The 25664-nt window shown below is 44.9% G+C and overlaps 2 protein-coding genes across 20 annotated transcripts in view; one reads left to right on the top strand and one right to left on the bottom strand.

Moving 5' to 3' along the window:
• The window catches only part of ZNF532 (zinc finger protein 532), a 67568-nt gene that overhangs the window by 22172 nt on the left and 19732 nt on the right, over positions 1–25664 (top strand). For 2 of the 14 annotated variants that reach the window (XM_063424497.1, XM_063424494.1), the window contains exons 1-3: positions 1607–2096; positions 2221–2368; positions 21577–23930. In XM_063424497.1, coding sequence (XP_063280567.1) covers positions 1758–2096; positions 2221–2368; positions 21577–23930 — 2841 coding nt within the window. In that variant the 5' untranslated portion in view covers positions 1607–1757. Of the gene's footprint in view, positions 1–1284; positions 2097–2220; positions 3564–3999; positions 4110–5070; positions 5225–21576; positions 23931–25664 lie in introns of those variants that run through there. The other 12 variants (XM_063424501.1, XM_063424500.1, XM_063424498.1 and 9 more) reach the window with 12 other exon arrangements.
• On the bottom strand, positions 9315–21562 carry LOC134565109 (uncharacterized). Of its 6 annotated transcripts, none has more exons than XM_063424512.1 (3): positions 20136–21562; positions 17747–19845; positions 9315–12314 (listed from the first exon to the last, which is right to left on the bottom strand). In XM_063424512.1, the coding sequence occupies exon 3, from the start codon at positions 12201–12203 to the stop codon at positions 10269–10271; it is 1935 nt and encodes a 644-aa protein (XP_063280582.1). In that variant the 5' UTR covers positions 12204–12314; positions 17747–19845; positions 20136–21562; the 3' UTR covers positions 9315–10268. The 6 variants fall into 6 exon arrangements, with proteins under 6 accessions (XP_063280582.1, XP_063280583.1, XP_063280580.1 ...); XM_063424513.1 differs by having other exon boundaries at positions 17747–19841; XM_063424510.1 differs by having other exon boundaries at positions 20117–21561.

Here is a 25664-nt window from a genome sequence, read left to right as displayed (position 1 = left end):
CCTGAAACAGACCAATTCACTAACGAGGAGGTTACAGCGCGCTAGGGGCTGTGACTGGTTCACCCAGTGTCGATCCCGGGTATCAGCGCTGTACTTCCGATTGTTGGTTTTGCCTAAATTTCTGCCTTGTAATTCTTTAATTAATAAAATTATATTTTATTAATTGGAATAAAATTGGCATTTATAACATCAGGAACACCTGGCTGGAAGGAAAACAAGTAGATTTGTGTGAAAGGCAGCACACACAAGGACCTCTGCGCCATGTATGAACTGTGAAATCGATTACATTTCAGATATTAATACCAGAGTAATAATTGCAGCTGCCATCTTCTTTATGCTATTATGCAAGCTGACCACAGAAATTCAATGTAAGTAAACAGAATGTAGTTTTCACTTCTTTAATCAAATCAGTTTACTGGTGAATTGGGAAGAAACAGGCTGTTGTAATTATCATGGCTTAATTCTACAAGTCACTTGCAGGATGAGCACAAGGCTTGTGCAAGCTGAATTGCATGGTCCTTCTTGGACATTAAAACTAGTGCACAAATTCACTTTTATATAAACTCCAAAATCGATTTTTTATGTTCAAATTCTAGAAACTTGTCAGACTCACTGATTAGAACCTATGTTCTGCTGCTGTTTTGGTTAATTGGAATGAGTTAGAATTTTTACCCGGAGGCTGGATTGGAGAAGCCAGGATATGGCCCGATCAGTAATTTCCTGCCCTACCTATACCTGCGGGCACAGCTTCTGGGGCAGCTTCCCAGAAGGAGCTGTGCTTGTGCAGAACACCTTTGGAGTTCTGCTGACTTCCTAATAGGCTCGTAAGAGACGTTAATACATTAGTATTATTTTATCTAGAATATTTATTATACTGTATGCTCACAGCATAAATTTGAGACGGATGTAATGTATTTAAAGCCATTAGCATGATTCAATAAAGCGATTCGCGTGCAAAACTTTACATTCTGAAAATGGTGCTGCACGGTGGTAACAGAGAGGGCGGGAGCTCGTCCTGCCCTTTCTAGCAATGGCGATGCCGCCAGGATGCTGCGCAGCCATCAATGGCGGCTGGTCAGAGGCAGCGCACGGGCCGCAGGCGCTGTGCAGGAGGGCCCGAGAAAGCTCGGGTAACGGGGTGGGAAAGGAAAGGCAGCATCGCTCGGGGATACGGTTCCTGGCCGCGTCCCGGGACCTTGGGGGATGACCCCGGCCGGGCCCAGGCACAGCGGCCGCACCGCCGGCGGAGGGGCTGAACCGCCAGAGCTGGCAGCCTGTAGCTCCTCCCGTCCTTTGTTGGCCTGGAACCGGAGCAGCGGCCGCGGGCTCTGCCCCCGGCTGCCCTTCGAGGCTTGAGGCGCTCGGCCACGGGTAGAGCCCGGCGGGCCCCGGGCAGCGTCTCCCACAGCACCCGGGCGGCGCCGGCTTCGGCGCGGGGGAGATCGGCCCCGGCGGCCGGCGCGGTTCTGCCCGCCGGCACCGCTTGGAACTCCCCCCCGACCTGTCCGGGCTGCGGGAGGCCGCGACTCGGCCCCGTGGCGCTCGGCGGCCCCGCAGCCTCCCCGCCCCCGGCACTCTCCAGGGAGCCGTTCCACACAGAATCACACGGGAGCGTCTCCCCATCTGTGCCGCCGAGCACCCCCACCGTCCAGCCCCGCAGCCTCCTGCCATTATGTTCCTCCGACGCGGGGCCGGGCCGCGCCGCAGGCCGTAGCCCTGCCCGAGCCCGCCGGCTCCGGCCGCAGCAGGTGTGTCGCATGGGGACCGGAGGTTGCATGCTATGGGGTCGCTTCCTCCCGGCCCGGCGGCGGTCGAAGCCCCGCGGGCATCCGTGCAGGGACTACCCGGGATGGCGGCTCCGGGCCGGCCGGGCGGGGGCGGATCGTTCTCCCCGCCGCCGAAGGGGCCACGGCCTCTCCTCCCCGGCCGTCCCCTGGATTCGCAAGGCCCGCTCGGACAGGGCTAATTCGGGCCGGGAGCGCGCAGACCCGCGGGGAGGTGCCCGAGGCCGCGGCAGCCCGGAGGAGGGAGCGGCCCCTCGGACCGAGAGGCCGAGGGAGGGCCGGCCGCGGTTGCGGCCCCGACAGCCTGTATGGGTAAGACGGGCCGAGGCAGCGGAAGAACATGGTGGTTCTACCCAGAACGGGGTGGGGATGAGGGATGCGAAGAAGGTGTCTCCGCAGGGAGGGATGCAGGGTTGTGCCCGAGACCTCTGTTCAGTCGCAGGTGCAGCCAGGGGCAGAGGGGCTTTGCCTCGGTCGCCCACCCGCCCGCAAGGAGCCCTGCAGAACAGCATCTCCCTCAGCCTCCGCGAGGAGGGAGTTTCAGCGCGTAGGCGGAGGTGGTTACTGGTGTTCCCAGAGCAAGGGTGAGTAGCCAAGAGGAGCGGGGTGGCTGCTGTCTCGGTCTGGGTGCCTGTCAGCCATGCAGGAGGAAGGCCCTTGCGTGGCCGAGGTGAAGGGGAGTGGGCAGGAGAAGAGCGGCCACGGGCACAGGTGGGTGCGGACCCCTGGAGCGGCGTGGGCACCTCAGGGGACCGAGACCCTAGGCAGGCTTCGCCTGACAGGCAGAGGGCCGGGCAGGCGGTCGGTCTGCACAATCTTTGCGGGGTGGGAGCTGCGCAGAGCCTGACCGGGCCTCCCCAGCCGGTGGCTACAAGCCAGGGGGGCTGCCCAGCCGTGGGGCTGCAGCTCCCTGCTTCTCAAGGCCTCCAGCATAGTCGAATAGCAAAAAAAAAAAAAAAAAAAAAAAAAAAAAAAAAAAATCAGTGTAGCAGCCAAGTCGGTGCTGCGAGGAGGGGGCAAAGGAACTATTTTGTAAGCATCTTGCTGCTGCAGAAATAGATTTCTTGAGGGGAGGGAGGCGCGTTTGTGGGTACTCTATAGTAATGCTGCTCAGAGCACAGAAAATGCCACTTGGGCGGCCCCAGATGGAACGAGGAGTGGAGAGGGCAGATGGGAGAAGCCCTTGATCGGGCACCCCATGGCCGTGGGCATGAGGGGGCAGATGTGACTTGTGTGAGTAGCCACCCCTCGTCTGGGGGAGCGGAGGGGTAGCAGCCCGGGTTAGCAGCCTGTCTCCCAGGGCTGTGGCCGAGCCTGCCTGGTGCTGCAAGAGAGATCCTATGAGGATTTTTATTGCGGTGTCTTTGTTAGCTATAGACAGGCGCGCATACACAGCTCTCAGCCAGGTTGTGGGAGGTAAGTGGGGGAGGCGAGCAAGGGAGCATGTGAGGGGGCTCTGGGGAGCAGGGGCTGCGTGGGCCGGGCAAGAGGGGAGCCGGGGCACAGGGCTGTGCCGGCCCCACGCCACACAAAAAACAGCCCCTGCGATTTTCAGGGTCTTGTTGGCAACTCAGCGAGGGTTGCCATAGCTTTTTATGTAGGGTGACCAGAACCGGCTGGAACTGGTTTGAGGCAGATCAGCTCCTGAACACAATGCAGTCACTGAGCTACTACACTGGGATAGCTTCCTCCCTTCATGGCAGCCAAAAGCAGAGGAGCTTGCAGAAAGATATCATCCCAAAACAGTATGTGAATGCACACTTTAGACACACAGCACTGGTATGTGGCTAACGTAGTCATAAAGGGTTCTGTATATAAATGTACATATTTGCAGTAACTAAGATTACTTTGGCTTTTCGTGCCTTTTTATGTTTAAGGAACGGGCAAGAGCTGAGATTTATGACCCTTACTAAAATATTTTTGCTTTGCAAGGGTGGGACACTGGTTTTGCAGTCTATTTTAAAACTAAATAAAATTGATTGAATTATTTGTAATTATAGTTATGCTTATGACTGAGGATGGTTTGCATGCTGTTCTGTTTACAGGGTGCTGTATTGTGGTTTTCTTCTTCAGGAGACATTAAGTGGGGGGGGTTTGCTGTGCCTTTCTCTAAGGCCAGAAGGAAACAAAATTGTTGTAGATTTGTGTATAAAAGCATTGAAAAGATGCTGTAAGGCATACTCGTTTTCCCTTTTTTTTTTTTTTTTCCTTGTAGGCCTATTGACTTGGGCTGCCTTTAACTCTTTGGTGTTTGCCGAGGTAATGCGACACTGGCGGTAACTGAGCACTGGCTAAAAAAATCTCTCAAAGGTCAAGGTTCACAAGGTGAGATGTGGTGGTTTGGGCTGAATATAACAATAGCGTGGAGGTACATCCTGATTGCACACTAGGCACATTCCTGGGGAGACAATTGTTTAGGTGTTACTGAAGAAATGCTATTAAGGTCCTCCAGTTTTAATAGGATTAAAGCTATTATTTGTAAAGACTTAATGATATCTTGGCTAAATACAGTATTTTCATTGAAATATATCCAGATATACTTTTTTTTCCACAGTGTAGTGATATGGAATAGGCCTCTGAATGGCAGTCATGAATTGTGGACCAGTTGTGGCAGGGAGCTGTTCTGTGCTGTATTAGAGACTCCTACATGCAGAATTTGCTGTATGAGTATTTACACGTTATTGTTTGACCACATCTCAGTGACCCAATACTTGGTTTTTAATTAAGGTCTTTGGTGTTAAACATGTACTTCAATATTGCCTACAGAGAAAAAACCTGTGCAAAAGAAATAGTATAGATGGCTTTTCTTAAAGTGTTGTAACCTGAGGAGGATTTTGCAGCAGCCAAGTGGAAAGATGTCTTTTGGGGGGCTGGATGGAGCTCCAGTGCATGATCAGTGGTGTGAATTATAATATTGTGCATAGGAAACCGGATGGGCAGTGCAGCAGCTGCAGAGGGATGACTGCTTTTAACTCAAAGCAGTGGATAATTGATAGAATTTTTAGTTTTTCTTTCTCAACTAGAAAATACAAAATATGTACTTAGATTTGAGCTGATGTTTTTATCTTATAGTGAAATCTGAAGGGTTCAGAGAGAGGGAGAGGGGTAGAAAGAAGGAAGCAGTAATGAATCTAGCAAAGGGAAGAACAAAGGCTGTTAGAGCTTGCACAGTGGGTCACTAAACATTTTGCCTGGGGGATTCTTTTGCTAGAACTCTTACTTCCTATAACAGGAAATCAGCAACTCTAGAATCCTAACCAATGTGATTTTTTTAAAATCTTCCCAGTCCTGGCTGTGTTAGCTGGTTTGGTAATCTACAATCAAGGTAATATGGAGGCAGAACATTGGAAATACTCTGTTATGGTGTGAAATGAGGGTCCTTTCCTCTGTGCTCAGCAGAATAGACAGTCCTAAAAGCCTTGAGAGGTTGTGGATACTGGGTAAGTTGTGTGCTGGCTGCTGAGGCAAGGTGACAATACAAGGGAACCTTTTTGTTTCTGACTACAGTAGATTACGTAAGGCATTGAGCTATTAATTGTAGAAAAGTGAAAATAGCACGCTAACGTTTGGCCTGAAATTCTGGGTTTGTGGGCTTTACTGCAGTTGTGATGTGTTGTTTTTCAGATCTGATACAGCAGTGAATAGCTTGTGATGGAGCAAAATGCCTGACAGATCACTGTGCTGATTTCTGCTCCTGTTCTTCAGCATCGGGATGCAGAGGGTCTATATTTGACTATAGACATCTGTAGCAGAATGATGCTTGCAAACAGGAATTCTTGTTGCATGATAGGAATAGGATCTCTTCCTGATGAGGATGCATGTTCTATTCCAAGTATCAGCTAAAATTCATATATTACACAAGAGTATCTTTTGGGATTTTTTTCCCTTCTGCCAGAATAGTAGGCAGCTTTAAAATTGTAAGTTCTTGGATTGTGACAAAATTCCTTGCATCTGTTTTGTTTGGGTTTTTGAATGCTATTTGTATTATGAATTTTTATTTTTAGCAAAGGAGATTTTGAATTTGCAGGGATTTTTGTTGGCTGTAAGATGAGAAAACTGAATAGATGGAGTCTGCAGTGTTTTTGGTGAATTGTCTTTTTTCAGTCTAGTAATATCTGTAAATGCTCTTCATCAGGACATTTGGATTGTGCACACAGGCCAGCTTTCCAGCAGCAAATGCTAATGCTGGAGATCTGGTCTTCTGTATCAGCACCCAGGATCTCATTTTGTATTGGTCTCAGTTATTTGATCTCCAGAATGAGGGTAAGGATTTATCACATTCCAAGTCTCTTTGGAATGAATTGACTAACCATATGCCTGTGTGTTAAAATTCAGTTATGCAGCAGAGAACCAGGAATATATGTTCAGAAAAACCCAAACTTGACCCTAATGTTCTTGGGCCTGTTTGTTGCCCTGATGGGCCCTGCCTGGCTGGGAGAGCTCTCTGGGAGGCTGCAGCTGCTCATGCTGTGCTTGGGCCACAATTGCCATCCACTTCAAAAAAAGTACCTTAAAGGAAAGAGGTGGGAAGCTTGTGCCATTTAGAATGTAATTCGAGTCTGCATTTGTTTGGGAATCTCAAAATTCTCTTCATTGTTGTTGTGCATCTGAATTATTCACGTATTACTGCCCCAGCCTATTTTACATATAGAAGTACAAAATTAAGCCATGATTGTAATTAATTTCTAAGTAGACTGCAGAAAGATTGATATGTAGATTTCCCTGCTTTTCAGGAATTAATTCCTGTTTTAGGAGGGATTTGGGAAGTGGCTAGACCCAAATGCTGGCCTGAATCTCTTGATCAATACAGGTGGTTTTCATGTGGCCAGCTGTAGCTGGGGATGGTGTGTTCAGCCCTATGTTGTGCATAAGGAGATTCCTTGCTCATGTGTTGAAACATTCCCTGTTCATTTTGCCACCCAAAGGCCGATTGTCCTGAACTTTGAACCAGCTGTGTGTGGTTCTCTTCAACCTATGCTAGCAGTGGTTCAGACTCCAGAAGATTCCCCTCCTCTTTCCCTTCTTGTTTTCTCATACCCAAAGAGAACCTGAGATAACCAGTTCAAAAATTGATGTGTTGGACTACAGGATGAGGCTCCTAAGGAGTCATAAACTACAAGTAACACTATTTTGGCTGTCAGAATGGTGGATTAAGTCTTTTACTCATTGAGTCTTGAGCATGGAAACAAATTGGATTTTCCTCTTTTTTGAAGGCAGGTAGATATGGTGTATAATATAGAAAAAAGTAGGTTCTTGGGATAAATTTTAACTGTGAAACACCCCCTACTTCACAAAGATGTTTACATTAGGACTGGCATGACCTTACTCATGCTGTGGATGCTAAGTGGATGCTAAATAAGACCTTTATCCAGAGAAATCGAAATTTCTTAGGGTAAGAATTACTTTGCATATTACGAAAGGAATTTCTGTGATTTTTGGAAGCGAGTGTTTGTCTGGGTTTTGCAACAGTAGCAAGTCATGGGCCCTTTGATAGTGAAAAGGAACCTGTATTTTATGTATATGAGCATGAGATCCATTGCTGACCGAGGTTGTGGCCTCTTACACATCCTACTTGCCTGCTGAATATGTCAAACCAGGTGAGGCTGTGACTGGAGATGTGGTTCCCATTTCCTGAGGAAGGTTTTGTGGTTAGATTAGCATATTGCTTTGTCTGTCTTTACAATGCTTGGCTTTCAGAGCAGATGACTGGAAGTGTAAGTCAGTCATAATTACTAATAACCAACAAACTGCTCATAATCTGTGTATTAGGATGAAGTTTGCCTAATGTAAGGATATATGTTACTGTAATTCTGATTGAATCCCTTATGTCCTTTCTACCTGATGAAATTTCTTGTCACAACAATACAGAAACCAAAACCCAAAAAAGTATGGGTTTATGCTGGTTAGGCTGGTATTGCTTCCTGGGTAGGCATTTTCTTCCAGAATGAGCTTGATGTTACCTAGGCATCATTACTCTTGTTTGGAAGTGATTATTCCAGATTACTGGAATTTTGCTCTGGAGTAGTGTGTCTGCCTGGTAAACAGTAGAAGTAATGGACTAATTTCTGTATGTGGCTATACCAGAACCAAGATGCTGCCATGTGCCAGACCCTGAAAAGAGGTATCTCAGTGTTCTCATTTCACAAAACTGGAAAGAATGCCCAAGGTTTTGGAAGAACACGCAAAAGAAAAGGTCTCTGTCCTAAAGGGTGTGCACTCCACAAATGTATGTAGTACAAACAGTGATAAAAACGATTTTAGGGTCAGGTAAAGGAATGTAGTCACAAGAACATGAATGCCATAGGTAGATGAAGATTCAATTTGGTGGTTTTCCTATTTTCTTTGATAACAAATGGACTTGCTGCTGAGCGAGGCTGAAGTTGAGTACTTGTCTGAACAAAAGCAAGGAGTTAGATATTTAAGTGGGATTTGAAGGCAAAGGGTAGGAATTCAATAAGGCAGAAAAGCTGGTCTGGTCTAGTTAAAGCAATTGTATAAAGTTGTTAGACTTGTGGTTTAGCTGTTCGGAAGATCTGGATGAATAGGAAGGTGAGTGTCAAGGAGGAAAAGTTGGTTGGTTCTTCAAAGGTTAAGGATTAAATAAAAGAGTAAAACTTGAGCATCTAAGACCATGCTTGTGCTTCAGAAATGATAGAAGCCTTCATGCATAGGGAATATTAATTGGAAAAGTATTGGGAAGGGAGGAGGATTATTTGCCATTTCTGGAAAGCTTGAAGCTGTTCTTGTACCTGATAGACAAAAATTAGGAGTCTGAGCAGTTTGAAGATAGGACCTGGGTGGGAGCTGCCAGGTTATTCTATTTCCTTGTCTTCATTAGGCTGTTGAACTTCCCCAGAACGATTCTGATTGGAGTGTTTAGAATTGCTTGGCTTTACCCAGAAAAGTACCTTTTAATCAGCAACAGCTTCTAGGCAACTTGGTCTTTCTGTGGAGAATGCTGGGCCTAGTCTGCAGATGTCCTGAAGCCAAAGCTACAAGATAAATCTGACTTAGAAAGTAAGAAAAAAATGTGTGTATTTCTCTGGTGTGTCCCCCCATCTCAACGGAGAACATGAAAGGGTAGGTTTGTTTTTCCTCATATGGCTAGAGTCTTTCCACCTGGAACAGGTACAGATACAGGGGTTGAGGAGAAGTGATAACAATTCCATGCACTAAAACAAAAAGTCAATTCTTCAGAAGGAGTTGTTTACTTCTAAGTCCTGCTTGTCCTGCTTGTTTCTTCTACTGTCAGAAGAGAGTTCTCATGGTCTGGTTCTTGTTTTGACATAATTCCCCAAATGAGTGCTTCACTGGAATGTGGTTGGTATCAGGTAAATTGGAGTAAAAGGGCTTACTGGAAGAAGCAAGGCAGTTGAACAGAAAAGGAGTGCCTTGCTTTGGCTAAAATCTGTGCCATGTTCATGTTGTTCATAGGAAACATTTAAGGAGATGTATTTCCAAAGAAACAACAGTGTAGGAAGTCATGCATACATGCTTCGGGAAAGCATGAACACAAACCACTGCTGGTTCTGTTGCCCGATCCGAAGAAAACACAAACAACCAAAGTTGTTTATGCGGTGCTTTATTGAGGGCCCTGGGAGCCGTGGACTAGCGTCCAAGATCAGAGCCCCATCTTACAGAAATTTTACAGGGTTTTTATATGTTTCTTTACATGATTTCTTAATCAGTACAACATCTTACTTAATTTTATCGCCTGGTACTATTATCTCTTTGACATTTAGGTTCTTGCCAACAGGTACATTCCTTAGATAAGTGATTATTCCTTAGCTACACTGCTTACACTACAAATTTCACTATGATAGTTCATCTGCAGGTTATATGCGGCCTACCAAGCCTTAGCATAACTACGACTAATGTTAGCTCTAAGGTTCTCTATTAGCTAAATACAGTTTATTTTAAATCAAATGGCAACAACTTCCCCCCCTTCTGAGCATTCTTCAGTCTTCTGCAAGGATGCTCAATTCTCAGTTGTTATCGGGTCTTCAAATGCTGGATTCTCTTGCCCGATAACATCTTCATACTTCGGAGGAGTCAAGTGAGACAGTTGCATCTCGTTGGTTCTTGTCAAGGCTTTCATTACTCTTCTGGTGCGTTTTGTCTCCTTTTCAATGACTCCTAGAACACACTTATATGCTAGCCAAACAGTTAGTAACAGAATTAAAATTAACAGAATGTATTGTATTACAGACGAAACCCATCCAGAAACCTGAAGCCCTAAAGATTCAAAAATTTCTCCGATCCAATTATGTTGTGCTTCCTTTTCAATGTCTTTTGTTTTAGATTCAACAATTTCCAATTGAGAGATATCTTTCTCTACTTCAATAGTCATGTTTGGAATATGGATGCAGCAATGATCAATTCTTGTTTTTAGATACTGACACACACCATGCTCTTTTAGCAGGAGCATATCCAGTGCCATCCTGTTCTGCAAAGTCATTCAGGATGTGGCTTGTAATTGCAAATTTATATCCTTGAATCCATTTTAGTGGCTGCTGCTAATCTTTCAGTCTGCCCTAGCAATTTGTACAGCATTTCTCTATTCCTATAGGTGGCTATAGGTGCAAATAGTGATTCTAAAGCCCACCCAAATTTAACTCCGCCATCAGGTTTGTGCCATTCATTTTCTAACTCAGTGAATGCATCTACTTCTCTTTTCTTCCGGGTGGATTTTAATCTTGATTGTTTCCATAGGGGACAAAGAGTAGGGATTCCTAGAGTAATTTGTGTCACAGGCCCATCTATAGGAATATGTGTAGTCCATTGTCCATGTCCCATTACCCAAACTAAGTTTCCTGGACTTTTGATTGTAGTGTCCTTACAGCTTACAGCTCTCCTAATTCCATTACTCCAGAGTGAGTTTACTTTGTCCAGTACTGTATGATTGAATCTCCTGCATTCACATCCCCACTTAAGTAGTACTCTAAGAGGAGCTAGATTGATCTGATTTTCAGGGGTATCACATGTAATGACATTAGTGCAATTCCAATTTTCTCTAGCTTCTTTAATTTCTCTTGTAGATGTTTCCATCTTGTAGACTTCTAATAGGGTTTTATTTTTACTTCCTGTCCATTGTATACACCAACTCACTGCTCCAATATAGCTATAGTGTTCTAGCAAGCTCGGACCCCATACAGTCTTCCAATTATCCCAAATAACTTGTTGCTGGCTTACATTTTCACACTTAACTTCCTGGTAAGGTTGCTTTGTTCTAACTTCTATATCTTCGGTAGCATACAAGGCTGCGTTCCAGACATTCTTTTTGACAGTCACTATTTCTTTTTCTTTTCTTTCAATGTGACATACAGTAGATATATTTTCTGCTATCTCATGTGGTAGTGGAATGGGAATTATTCCCCATGGAATTGGTTCTCCTGCTGCTTGTGGAAGTGGCAGGCATGCTGTGATTCGGGATACGTTTTGCACCATCCCAAAATCTCTAATCAGCCCTATTATCAGATTTTCCCGTTCATGACTTTGATGTACAGCTACTTCTCTACGCTTCTTTCCTGTTGGGGGTACTATGTGAGGGGGTCTGGTTCCTTGTCCAGCTTCTACAATTCTTATTCCATAATCGGCCTCAATTCCACATATCACTAAACACAAGTATTTTCCTTCAGTAAGACCAATTTGAGGGTTACTAATGTTCAACCATCCTATACCTTTTCCAGATTTCTCCCACCAGCTAATTCCTCGGTCTATCTTATCCCATGACTTTGGCTTGTTTTCTTTCCACCATTTGACCTGCACAGTCTGATTACATCCCTGTTTCAACATGAATGGGCAACTTATTTTCAAGGGAAGTCCTTCCCACATATCTTGTCCAGCCCAAGGGGGATCTATCTCTACAGATTCCTGGGATGGAGCATCTTTCCACAACTTCCAGGGCACTATTCTCAATGTAATTTGTTTATAATCAAAGCTTTTCCGGGATTTTACAATACACATGTACCTTTCCATATCCTTTTGACTGACTCGCTTCAGCTGTAATGTGGTGTTTCCTTTTTGTGCATCCTTATCCCAAACTGTAGTAGCATTTGCTTCCGGATAATCAGCACCTTTCTTCCAGATTGCTCGCACATTCAGGGCTTCAGTTTTCTGGTTATTTGTTATTAAACAGGTCAGGTTCACATCCATTCCTTCCATGACACCGACCACTGGTTCGGTAACTGCAACTACAATAAAATCAGAACCATTAACACGGATGGGTTTCGTCAACACCAGTAACAATATAATTAAAAATGCTACTTTTTGTGGAAAATCATCCGCGTGGGAGAGACTAACTGTGCCCCCCATTGCACCGGGACCTTCTTGACCCGAGTGTAATGGATCCATGAGTCGATTCCTTCGACCTTTACTGCCGTGTAGGTTGTCAGGATCACTTGATGCGGGCCGTCCCATGCTTCCTTCAAGGGGTGGGTGGACCAATTTTTCACGTACACTTGGTCTCCTGGTTGAATGTCATGCACCGGATTTTCCAGTGGCATGGGTCGGTTCCACTGCAAGGTTCCCCTTAAAGCATTAAGGATTTTATTTAATGACATGACATAACTGAATATTGTTTGATCACCTTGCACATGTAGATCCCCTTTTAACACAGTAGCATGGTATGGTTTCCCGTATAGAATTTCATATGGGCTAACTCCCACCCGCTCCCTGGGTTTGATTCTAACTCTGAGCAATGCCAACGGCAATGCCTGTGGCCACTGTATTTTTGCCTCTTGGCAAATTTTCTTAACTTGCCCTTTGATTGTTTGATTCATCCGCTCTACCTTGCCACTAGATTGAGGTCGCCATGGGGTGTGTAGGTTCCAGGATATGTCTAGTACCCTGGCCACTTCTTGTACAATCCCTGCTATAAAATGTGGGCCTCTATCTGATGACAGTCCTAACGGCACCCCGAATCTTGGAATGATTTCCCTCAACAGTGTTTTGACCACTTCTTTTGCTTGATTTGTTCAGCAAGGGAAGGCTTCAGGCCAGCCTGAAAAGGTACATACATACACTAAAAGATATTTGTAATTCTGCGCTTTTGGTAACTCTGAAAAATCCACTTGCCAGTAATCTCCTGGTTCTGGTCCCATCTGCAATTTCCCTAGCTGAATCTGTTTTCTGACTATTGGGTTATTCTTTAAACAAATTGGACACATAGCATTTACCCGTTTCGCCAATGTTAACATCTGGTTAGAAATCACTTCTCTTTTTAGAAATTTTACCAATGCTTCCGGTCCCCAGTGGCATTTATTATGTTCTGTTTCCAGGATTGCCTTCATGATTCTGGCAGGCACTACTACTTGTCCCGTTCCTGTTACATACCATCCAGTTGCATTTCTTTGGGCTAGCAGCAATGATGCCAGTTTTTCATCGTCTGGAGAGTACTTTGGTTCCTGCAATAGATGTGGGGTTACTGGGCTCACCTTAGTTGGTATCAGGGCCATCTGAGTCCATACTTGTCTAGCTGCATCTCGGGCTGTCCAATCTGCCATCCGGTTCCCTTCATAGATTTTTCCTTCTTCCTTCTGATGTCCTCTAACATGCATCACCGCCACCTTCACAGGTTGGTGGACCGCATCCAGTAGAGCAAGAATTTCAGTCTTATATTTGATAGTAACTCCCTGAGAGTTCAACAACCCTCGTTCTTTCCACAAAGCTCCATGAATGTGGACGACTCCGAACGCATATTTGGAATCAGTCCACACATTCACTTTTCTCTCCTTGCTTAATTCTAAAGCTCTTGTTAATGCAATAATTTCTGCTCGTTGGGCTGAGGTTCCGGGAGTCAAGGCTTTTGCCTCTACCACGGTTTTCACTGTTGTTACAGCATACCCTGCATACCTGGTTCCGTTTTCCACAAAACTGGATCCATCAGTAAACAATTCCCAGTCCGGGTCCTCCATTGGGGTATCCTTTAAATCGATTCTGCTAGCATGCACCTGCTCAATCACTTCCATGCAATCATGTGCCAGTTCTCCTTCTTCCTGCTCACTGCGGAGAAATTCTGCTGGGTTAACATGATTAGTCATTTTCAGTTCCACATCGTCCTGTTCTCTCAGGATGGCTTGGTATTGCAGCATCCTGCTGGACGAAAGCCAGTGACCCCCCTTTTGTTCCAGAACTGCCAGTACCATGTGAGGCACGAATACCTCTATCTTCCTCCCCAGAGTCAATTTTCTGGCCTCCTGGATGAGGATCACTGTGGCCGTAACTGCCCGCAAGCATGACGGCCATCCAGCACTAACTGGGTCCAGTTGCTTCGAGAAATACCCCACCGGGCGTTTCCAGGATCCGAGTCTCTGAGCCAGCACCCCAAGTGCTAATTTTTGCCTTTCATTCACATACAACTGAAAATCTTTGTTCAGATCTGGGAGGCCTAACGCGGGGGCCTCCTTCAAGGCCTGTTTTAAGTCCTCGAAAGCCTTTTTCTTTTGTCGGTCCCAGTGTAGCTGCGGTTCTTTCAGGGCCTCATATAAGGGCTTAGCTAAGAGGCCAAAATTTAAAATCCACAGCCTGCACCATCCTACCATTCCCAAAAAGGATCTCAGTTCATGGTGGTTCCTCGGCTGGGGTATAGCACAGATAGCTTCTACTCGATTGATTCCCAATTTTCTCTGGCCCTGCGTGATTTCACATCCCAGGTAAATAACACTTTGTTTCACTAGCTGGGCCTTCTCCTTTGATACCCGGTAACCAGCTTGGCCTAACATGTTCAGCAGTGCAATTGTCAACCGGAGGCAAATTTCTTGTTCTTCTGTTGCTAGGAAGATATCATCCACATACTGCAATACCACATAAGAGAAAGGAGACTCTCTTACCTCCGTTGTCTTCCATACTTCCAATTCCTTCGCCAGCTGATTTCCAAATATCGTAGGACTGTTTTTGAAACCTTGAGGTAGCCGAGACCAGGTGAGCTGTCTCTTTCTTCCAGTGTCAGGACTCTCCCATTCGAATGCAAAATATTTTCTGCTTTCCAATGCCAGAGGGATGCAGAAGAATGCATCTTTGAGATCAATCACAGAAAACCATTTAAATCTTTCTGACACAGATGTTAACAATGTGTATGGGTTAGCCACCACTGGGTGAATGTCCTTTACTATTTCATTAATAGCTCTCAAATCTTGTACTAACCTGTCCTTACCATTTGGTTTTTGTACGGGAAAAATTGGAGTGTTGTATTCTGACTCACTTTCTTGTAAAATTCCTTGGGCTAGGAACTGAGTGATCAAAGGTGCTACCCCTTTTCTTGCTTCCAATTTAATTGGATATTGTTTTACCCTGACCGGTTTTGCCCCTTCTTTCAGCTCTACTACCACCGGCTCCGCTGCTTTGGACCGTCCTGGATTTCCCGTTTCCCATACCCAGGGAACTACTGCATCTTCAATTTCCTTAGGTATTGGAGAGGGGTCTACTTCTTTAATCACAAAAAGCTTAGCGATCTCCTTTTCTGGGAACTCTAATTTTACCCTACCTTGTTCAAAGGATATTTTGACATTCAAGAATGACAGTAAATCTCTTCCGAAAAAATGCTTAGGGGAGTTGGGCATATATAAAAATTGGTGATCCCATTCTTTTCCTCCAAATCTCAAGTGTGAAGGCTGCAGAAAGGGTCTTTCTTCTATTTGTCCTGTTGCCCCCACTACTTGTATGGTAGTGTCACTCAAAGGTCCTAACCGTTTATTCAGAACAAAATGAGTAGCGCCTGTATCTACTATAAATGCCTGCTTTTTCCCATCCACTTCAAGCACCACAGTCAGACCTTCTTCTAGTCAGCTCTGGTTCTGATAGTTGCTCAACACCAATGCCTGGGCAACCCCTTCTGGATTCATCGGATAACCCCCTGAATTACCAGATACCCCTCCCAGCCCAGCTTTCACAGGACACTCATTTTTCCAATGTCCTATTTGTCGGCAGAAAGCACATTGATTAGAGGCAAGCCCCCCTCGTTGGAGTCCTGGGGAAACCATCCCTCTTCCACTTGTTCCCATGTTTTGAAATCCTGCCCTTCCTTGCCCTCGGCCCCGTCCGAAGTTACCTCTACCCCTCCCTCTACCAGCATTCGTTTGCTGCAGCACAGCCAACAGACTCGCTTGTTGCTTTTTACTAGCTTCTTTTTCTCTATTATTGTAAACCTTCCAAGCTACTTCTAGCATTTTATCCAAATCACGAGTATCCTGTCCCTCTAATTTCTGCAGTTTCTTACGAATATCTTCCTGGGTCTGACCTAAAAAGATTAAGGCAAGCTGCAATTTTCCTGCTTCACTGTCAATTTCCAAATCTGTGAATCGCCTGGCTGTTTCTTTAAGTCGTTCTAAAAATGCCGAGGGTGATTCATTCTTATCTTGTCTCACTGAATACAATTTTGACCAGTTTAGTGTTTTGGGCATTCCAGTCCTAATTCCCTCCACTAACAACTCCTGATATTCCCTGATAGATTCCTTTCCCTCATCCCTATTCGGATCCCACCCTGGATCATCACTAGGCACCAAGTCTCCCAAAGTCCTTCCGCCTGGATACAGCCTGATCATTTCCCGAGCATGCTCTTTCATTGCCCGCAGCACCATCTCCCTCTCAGTGGAGTCCATTAAAGTGTCTAACAAAACTTGCATATCGTTCCAATCTGGATTCTGTGTTTTAATAATCATTTTAACCACCCGCGCCACTCTCTCAGGATTCTCACGGTAACTCCCTGCTGACTGTTTCCAAATTACCAGGTCTCCTGGGGAGAAAGGCACTTTCACAAGCACCTTCCCTCCTTGAGGTCCCATAGCTTCCCTTAAGGGGGCAATAAGCTGGGGTTCCCCATGATTCTTTCGTCCCTGCCTAGTTCGTGCTGCGAGCGGAGTGTTTCGCCGATTTTGGGGAGAAACAGGGGAAGGGGTTGGAGGACGCACAACAACCCTCTTAGCATTCCCTGGCATTACTGTTATATTTGCCACCTCCTCTTCCTCCTCTTCCTCTTCTTCCTCATCTACACTGCTCTCCGGTAACGCGGGATACAGGGAGGAATAGGGTGAAACAGAGGGGAGAGGGGAGACAGCAGGAGGAGGTGAGACAGCAGAGGACGCTGAGGCAGCAGGGGATGCCGAGGAGGCAGGGGATGCTGAGGCAGCAAGGGAGGGTGGGGCGGACGGCGCTCCGGGTGACACCATTAAAGACAAATCTTCCTCTGGTCGAGAGGTCAAGGCTAAGCACTGAACACATTTAGATCTCCCTTTACAGCCCCCGCACCCAGATTCTTTCATCTCCAGTACCATTATTCCACATTCAGTCTGCCACTCCTTTTTACTGCGCAGTAAGTAAAACAAGTCCAAATACTGTACTTCATCCCATTTTTCATTTTCCTTTAAATACTGCATTAGTGAATTCAGGGTATCATAATCCACAGTACCATTTTCTGGCCATACCGGCCCCTCTCGCTCATATTCCGGCCACCAATGATTACAATATTCAATCATTTTGTCTTTATTCATCTCTTGGAAAAACCTTTCACTCTTCCACCTTTTCAATAAACATCCTAACGGAGTATTTTCAGGTATACCCTTAGAGAACTGAACCATAGACTTAAGAGCTCCAAATGGCATTTTGAACCGATTCCACCGACAGCCGTACAACAAGTCAACAACAACTAATGTGCAGCAGTGTATAAAACAATATTCACCCAAATCAATATTGACAATTCAATAAATCAATCACACCATATATTCGCACTCACACAGCAAAGTAGATACCAGAATAAAATACCAGACCAATACCAGACCAATACCAACTTGCCGCTTCTCAACGCCGCGAGGGGCAAGTGCCGGACCTGCGCAGCTTTCGCCGCGTCTGACAGCCGGCGCCTAGGCTTCCCAGACCAACCAGACGTCTTAGCCCAACCCGGCGAGGATTGCCACCTCGGCTTATGGGCAGGCACCCAAACCAGAAAAATAAAGCACCTTCGGGCTTACCTTTCGCAGTCGTCCGCCAGGCGCAGGGGTCGGGCACGAGCCGATGACTCCCCGAGAATCACTCGGTGCCGGCGTGGAGTGGATCGAAACGCGAACCGCCCCAGCTGCCTTCGGAGTCCTGCCGCGGTCGCCAGAAAACTGTTGCCCGATCCAAAGAAAACACAAACAACCAAAGTTGTTTATGCGGTGCTTTATTGAGGGCCCTGGGAGCCGTGGACTAGCGTCCAAGATCAGAGCCCCATCTTACAGAAATTTTACAGGGTTTTTATATGTTTCTTTACATGATTTCTTAATCAGTACAACATCTTACTTAATTTTATCGCCTGGTACTATTATCTCTTTGACATTTAGGTTCTTGCCAACAGGTACATTCCTTAGATAAGTGATTATTCCTTAGCTACACTGCTTACACTACAAATTTCACTATGATAGTTCATCTGCAGGTTATATGCGGCCTACCAAGCCTTAGCATAACTACGACTAATGTTAGCTCTAAGGTTCTCTATTAGCTAAATACAGTTTATTTTAAATCAAATGGCAACAGTTCAACCCGAGAACTTACTTTCAGTAAGATACTGACACACAGATACAGGGGTGGGTGTTGTGACTGAAGAGATTCAGGGAAACCATGTAGTAAGGGTATATTGAGAATCTGTTATTTTAAGTTTTTAAGACTCGTTATCTTCCCAGAAGTTCTCTCAACCACCATCAGAAAAGCAGAACCCAGAAGCATTTCACTTCACTGCTTTGTGGCTCCCTAGCTGTGTAATTCTATTTGCCATATTCAGATTTTTTCCTTCTTACTTTTATCATTGAATGATAAGTAAGCAAAGTAATGCTTGAATTTTTAAATAAACTGGTTTTCTGTATAACTTTTCTCAAGCATTCTCAGAGCACTTTCAAAGAAATTCCAGTTCCTGGAAAATCATGATTTCCTAGGGAACCAGGAGCTTGCCTTATTTCCTCTTCTGAAGTATTTACAGGCATCGTATTGGCCCAGAGAAAGAATAGACTCACAGCCCCTCTGGCAGCCAAGGTGTCAGTTTATTTTGATCTTGGATAAAAGGGGAAGTTTTATCCTTAAAGAGGTACTAAAAGGTTTGTGGAGAAGAAGAAGAAAAAAAAAAAGAAAAAAAAAAAAGGAGGAATAGGAATATGGCTGCAGAGTCCTGGCAGTTGTGGTGGAAACATAGTTTATATACTTGTCATGGGTTGACATTTGACAAAATGCCAATGCACCCATGAGGATATATTTTACCTAATGAACTCCTGTGAGATGTGGTCAAGAACAGAGCAGAGCAGGCCTACTTCTTGAAACAGACAGACAATTTATTATATTACATAACAATGGACAATAGAAAAGGAAAGAAAAAAAAACCCAACCACCCAAAAGCAGAAGAGAAAACCTCCCAAAACACTGCTTCTCCTCCCCCCAATTCCATTCCATACATGCTCACTCAGTTGACTCTGGCACATTACCTTCATCTACTTGCTTAATCCCTCAACAACCCTGGGTTCCTAATCCAAACCATCATCCTTTAAAATTCAGACAATCCACATTCCATCCAGGACGAGAGGAGTCTCTCTCGCACCACAGACCATCCCCCCACAGGAAACACAGGTCCACCATCCCGTGTTCCCACGTCACCCACGGCACTGCCTGGAAGGGTCTGCCAGGGTGACACCCTCCTTTCCATGTCCGGCACTCTCACTGCCGTCCATGGACCTGCACTGCAACAGGGCTCTTTTTAAGGATGTTTTGGCCAAGTACCAAAAACCAGCCATCTTCTCATTTTGGGACTCAGGTCCCCCCCATTTACCCCTGGGGCCGGGGGCTCCACGAAGCAGGCCAGAACGTCTCTGGGTTTGAGCCAAATACATCCACCCAAACACAGTCTTATTTATAGTCAGGAGGGTCCAGGGTCCGTCTATGGCTATATTATGCAAGAAAAGTCCAGCTTCATAAGCCACTCCTCTTCATTCCGGCCATCGAAGGGGCTTCTTTTCATCTCACATTACCCTCTCGGTCCCAGGCTGTCCTCTCTCTTCTAAAACCACCAACTATGAGAATACAGCGTCCAGGGATAACTCTCTTCTGCCTTAGAAAGAGTTAAAAGCTTTATCTCCCACCACCAAGGTCAGGCACAGGCGATCGCAGACACTGCAGTTCTCACAAGCAGCTCCAACTCGGCACCTTCTCTCTGTGGGGGGAGGAGAGAGACGGGACCGGGGGGGGGAAGGGGGGGGAACGGGATGGGACAGGGAGGGGGACGGAAGGCACCTCCAAAGTTCTCCCTCCACCCCTCCATTCTAGATGGAAGCTGGACCAGCTCCACTCCAGCTCCCTCTGTTCCCCACCCCAAGGCCCACCTTGCTAAGCCAGGCCCACCTTGCTCCCCTCCCCCACCCGGCCTAGCCAGGCCGGCAGGGGAGAGGAGAAGACGCTCCCTCTCCAAAAGCAGAGCAGGAAAGAGAGAGTCCTGCTGGGAAATCCGGCTTTTAACCCCTCGTGTCCTCAGAGGCGTGTCCACCTCTTAGTGGCCAACAAAGGTGCCAATATTCAGATCTAAAGACTAATTGGTTTGACCACTACTTCCAAAAAAAAACTCACTTCCCTTCAAACCACGACAATACTAAATCTTAAGATGAGTGCCCTAGAATAGTGAGGAAGAGATTAATAAAATGGCCAGGTTAGAACTTCTCTTCCTTGTGTATCACAACTGACCATGTTTGTCTCCCTTTTTGTTTATCTTTGATTGCTTGAAAAGTTTGAAGAATGAGAGAAGTTCTTGATAGGGGCAGCAGTAGTTCTCAGTAAAGGACAGATGTGTCTCCTCTCCTCTATGTGATCTTAAACAAACTTGGAGGAATTAAGTGTGTAAGCAGACCTTAATTCATTGTTATGGGTAAATGTTAATTACACTCTAGGATATGTAATTAGAGGAAGTTTCAGACTAGGGAGACTATCTAGCTCTTTTTGAGTATATGCAACAACTGTAAAAAGACACCTATGGACAGATGTACAACCAGAATGCAACTAATTAGTATCCCAGATTATGAGAAACTGTGTCAAAGTTTTCTGTCGTTTTACATGGATTTGATATGTTTTGGTATCTGCAGTCTTTTCCATTTAATCCTAATAGAAACTTGCTTTGTGATTTTGATACTATGCAGGCATCTGTTTTTGTATTAAGGACTTCATAAGTCAAAGGGCCCAAAACCATTAAGTGAACTGTGTAAACAAATTTCCAAACCCTTCTATATTTGCTTGAAGCTGTTTCGTGAAATGTCTGTGTCTATTCCAGTAGCCTTGAAATATTTTGCTCAGTTGCCTTCTCATAGTCCACAATGACTTCCAGGTAGCCAGTGTTGATGAATACCTATGTCTTACAGATATTTATTACATTATACTTCATTATTTTCAAGAAGACTCCTCAGATTAATAGTGCAACTGTTAAGGAAAGTCAAGACTTAAGAGAAATTACAACTGTTTTGTGTTATTTTTATGCATGTCCAGGTATTTTGCAGTCTGGGTGGGTGAGGATAGGAGGGAGTGTAGGAGAGGAAACAGGAAGAAAGTCACTGCAGTTTGGGCCCAGAATAAAATTCCCAGGTTACTATCTGTGTAGTTTATGAATTACTATAGTTCTTGGTATAATAATTCAACTGTATACTTGGACTGGAACACTGTTCTGTAATGTATTATCTCTAAAAACATTACTTCAGAAGTGAAATAACACTTCTTTGCATGGCAGGTGTGAACAAGCACTTGTTTTGTATAAGACTGTGCTACTAGAGCTTAAAGTGATGACTTTTGGCTTATTTTACAGATTTGCTTGCAATCAAATACATGGCCATGGGGGATATGAAGACCCCAGATTTTGATGACCTTCTTGCAGCCTTTGACATACCAGACATGGTAGATCCCAAAGCAGCTATTGAATCTGGACATGATGACCACGACAGCCACATAAAACAAAATGCTCACGCAGATGAAGACTCCCATGTCCCATCATCATCTGATGTTGGGGTGAGCGTCATCGTGAAAAATGTGCGTACTATTGATTCTTCCGAAGGTCTGGATAAGGATGGCCACCATTCCACAGGCAATAGCTTGCACAATGGCTTCCTAACATCAGCAGCTCTTGAGAGTTACAGTAAAGATGAAGGGAAATCACTTAGAGATGATGGGTCAGCTTCTGAGACTACACTGAAGGATTCAGCTTTCAACCAGTTCAGCCCAATATCAAGTGCAGAAGAATTTGATGATGATGAGAGAATTGAGGTGGATGACCCCCCAGATAAAGAGGAGATATGTGCAAATTTCAGAGCAAATGTCTTGGCAGGATCTCTGTCTCAGCAGGAATATGACAAACTAAAGGCACTTGGAGGGGAGAACTTAAATAAATCTGGAATCACTGTTTCAAGTAGTATAGATAAAAATAAAACTGCTAAACAAGAGACAAACTCCATGAATTTAGGTGTCTATGAGCCTTTTAAAACTCGAAAAACAGAGGACAAATTACTAAAAGACCATTCTGAGAAGCTTCTTGAAAACAGGGTTCTTGATGGAAAACTGAGTCCTGAAAAATGTGGCACAAATCTTGCCAGCATTTCCCAGTCCAAAGCCAAGTCATCAGCAAAGCTTTCATCCTGCATTGCTGCAATCGCAGCACTGAGTGCTAAAAAGGCAGCTACAGATAGCAGTAAAGATTTACAGTCTAATTCAGGAGAGTCTTCTCCATTACCAAAAGACATGAGTGAAAGTCCCCGGGCTATAGAAAAATCTCCTGAGTCTCAGAGTCTCATTGATGGTGCTAAGAAGCCATATGTCAAACCACCTGATAGTCCCAGAAGCGTCTCAAGTGAGAACAGTAGCAAAGGGTCTCCATCTTCTCTTGCAGAGTCAACACCAGCAATTCCTAAGGTTCGCATAAAAACCATCAAGACTTCTTCAGGGGAGATCAAGAGAACTGTTACTAGAGTGTTGCCAGAAGTTGATTTGGACTCTGGTAAAAAGCCAGAGCAGAGTGCTTCCATGGTAACCTCCATGACATCTCTCCTGTCCTCACCAACTTCCGCTGCTGTTCTCTCCTCTCCTCCCAGAGCTCCTCTGCAGTCCTCAGTTGTCACCAATGCAGTTGGATCTGCAGAACTTGCCCCCAAACAGGTCACTATCAAACCCGTGGCTACTGCCTTCTTGCCTGTTTCAGCAGTGAAAACAGCAGGTTCCCAAGTGATCAATCTGAAGTTGGCTAACAACACCACAGTGAAAGCCACTGTCATCTCTGCCACATCTGTGCAGAGTGCCAGCAGCGCCATTATCAAAGCTGCCAACGCCATCCAGCAGCAGACGGTTGTGGTGCCAGCATCGAGCCTTGCCAGTGCCAAACTTGTGCCAAAGACAGTCCATCTTGCCAACCTTAACCTTTTGCCTCAGGGTGCTCAAACCACCTCTGAACTGCGCCAAGTGCTAACAAAACCCCAACAGCAAATCAAGCAGGCAATAATTTCTGCAGCCGCCTCCCAGCCTTCAAAAAAGGTGTCTCGAGTGCAGGTGGTGTCATCTCTACAGAGCTCTGTAGTGGAAGCATTCAATAAGGTGCTGAGCAGTGTCAATCCCGTACCAGTTTACATCCCAAATCTTAGCCCCCCTGCCAATGCCGGAATCATGCTACCAACACGAGGTTACAAGTGTTTGGAGTGTGGCGACTCGTTTGCTCTTGAGAAGAGCCTGACCCAGCATTATGACAGGAGGAGTGTGCGAATTGAAGTGACTTGTAATCATTGTACAAAGAATTTAGTTTTCTACAATAAATGTAGTCTCCTGTCCCATGCTCGTGGGCACAAGGAGAAAGGTGTCGTGATGCAGTGCTCCCACCTGATCCTAAAACCAGTCCCAGCAGATCAAATGATAGCATCTCCTTCCAGCAATACTGCCGCGACCGTGCTCCAGAGCCCAGGGGGAGCTGGCATGCACTCGGTAACAAAGATCCAGACTGGCTTAACTGGGACAGTGATCTCGGCCCCTGCAAGCTCTCCTGTCATTCCAGCTATGCCGCTAGATGAAGATCCATTGAAACTCTGTAGACATAGTCTAAAGTGTTTGGAATGCAATGAAGTTTTCCAAGATGAGACATCTCTTGCAACTCATTTCCAGCAGGCCGCAGACACAAGTGGACAAGTAGAGTATCCTATGTTTACATTCCAATGTTTCATCTATAAGTCTAGGAGACTTTGGATATGTTTTTACTTTCATTTAGCTGTTAATTGTCTGAACCTCTGTCATTAAAATGATAAACGAAAACCACAAAAAGTCTTGCAAGCACTTATATAATGAATGTCAGCACTTTTTAAATAAGACTTTTTCTTAGAATATTTTAGGCCCTGAAGTCTGAAATTGACACTGTATATTTTTGCTAAAATTTAACATTAGCTTTCTTACAGCTGAGCGTTATAATGCAGAAAATAATAATGGGGTTTACTAATAATATGTTAATGCTTCTTTCTGTGCTTTGGAATTTGACTAGCCTGTGGAATCCACTTAATTGGCACCCTCATTTACAGCCCATCTATTCAACCTGAATGATAGCTTTAAGTGATTCATTCTCGATTGGTCTTCAGGTTTTAAAGTTTTCACCAAGTGCCTTAAGTGAGGGAGGCATTCCCCTCACATGCAGGGAGGGACTCAGGCAGTGACAAATGGCACCCTGACTACTGACAGGAATGCCTGCTGTTTGCCTCAGCTCTTCCTCAGAAAGTGCAAAGTGCTGTTGTTCTCACTTGCACGTCTTCTTTTCTGTGTGATCATTGGTTTAGTTGGTTGGGTTTCTTTTCCTTTTACAAATGCTAATGAGTTCAACTTAAAAACCATCTGAAAATTCTTTATTAATGTATGTGGCCTGACCTGAAAGAAATACGTCATTCAATAAAACTTAATATTAATCAGTGTGCAATGTATTTTATAATCCTGGCAGAGTGAAGGTAATTAATTAAATAATAAGGTTAGATCTCTGTTGGAGTGTGCCAATTAAAAGGGATTCTGGTGTGTTTCAAAGCATTCAGGTGAGCTTGGTGCTCCAGCTTCTTGCTGTGGGGGAAGCTGAAAACTTGCAAGCATGATCAAGACAGGAATGCCCTAGGAGTCTTCCTGGGAATCACACAACAGTGGACAGGCTAAAGATTTTAAGTCCTGCAGTTAGGAAAAATTCACTAGTCCTAGGAACACAGACAGGTTCCTGTCAGGATCTATTCACTACATGTAGATCCTATTCTGTACCATAAAGCAGCTCCACTGCACCTACCACTACAGGTAGTAATGTAAAGAGATTTGCATGTGGAAATAACCTTGATTATGTGGCTCTGCCTTAGCTCTTCCCTTTAACTGGCTAGCAGAGTTAGACTGAAATAGACTGGATTCCAAGTGGAATGCTATGCAAGCGAATTTGTCTTTGTAAAATACTACAAGTGTGCATATCTAAGGGAGTTTCCTTCAGCAGAACGTGTCCATCCATAGATGTCGCAGTTCTGAACAGGATCTAATGGCTGACCATGAGTATATTCTGCACCAGCTTGAGCTACTTAATACTTAGGGTTTTTAGCTAACTGATTTGCTGGTGCTTATTGGTTGAAGATAGGCTTTTTCCCATAATAAGCCCATTAGGTAACATTTCTTCTAAGATCCAGTAGTCCTTGCAAAAACCTGTTGGTTTTGGTACTGGAAAATCAAGCAAGAAGGCACCAAGACAAAGCAGTTGGATGAGAGAGAATAGGTTGGGAGGATGAGGCTAAAATAGAAATGGAAAAAGAAAGAGAACAAAATATAATTATGTTCACACTTTTGGGATGTGAGGATTTCTGTCTTTATGGCCAAGTAAACAAAACCTTTTGCCCTTCCCTTTCTTCCTCTGTCTGGTGT

This window comes from Prinia subflava, assembly GCF_021018805.1.
Source record: "Prinia subflava isolate CZ2003 ecotype Zambia chromosome W unlocalized genomic scaffold, Cam_Psub_1.2 scaffold_33_NEW, whole genome shotgun sequence".
NCBI classification, from domain to species: Eukaryota; Metazoa; Chordata; class Aves; order Passeriformes; family Cisticolidae; genus Prinia; species Prinia subflava.
The sequence above is the reverse complement of the archived record's forward strand: the minus strand, read 5'-3'. Positions and strand labels throughout refer to the sequence as shown.

What these genes read in the sequence shown, in the direction of transcription:
- LOC134565109 (XM_063424512.1), bottom strand. Translation starts at nt 12,203, where the DNA reads ATGGGACGGCCCGCATCAAGTGATCCTGACAACCTACACGGCAGTAAA.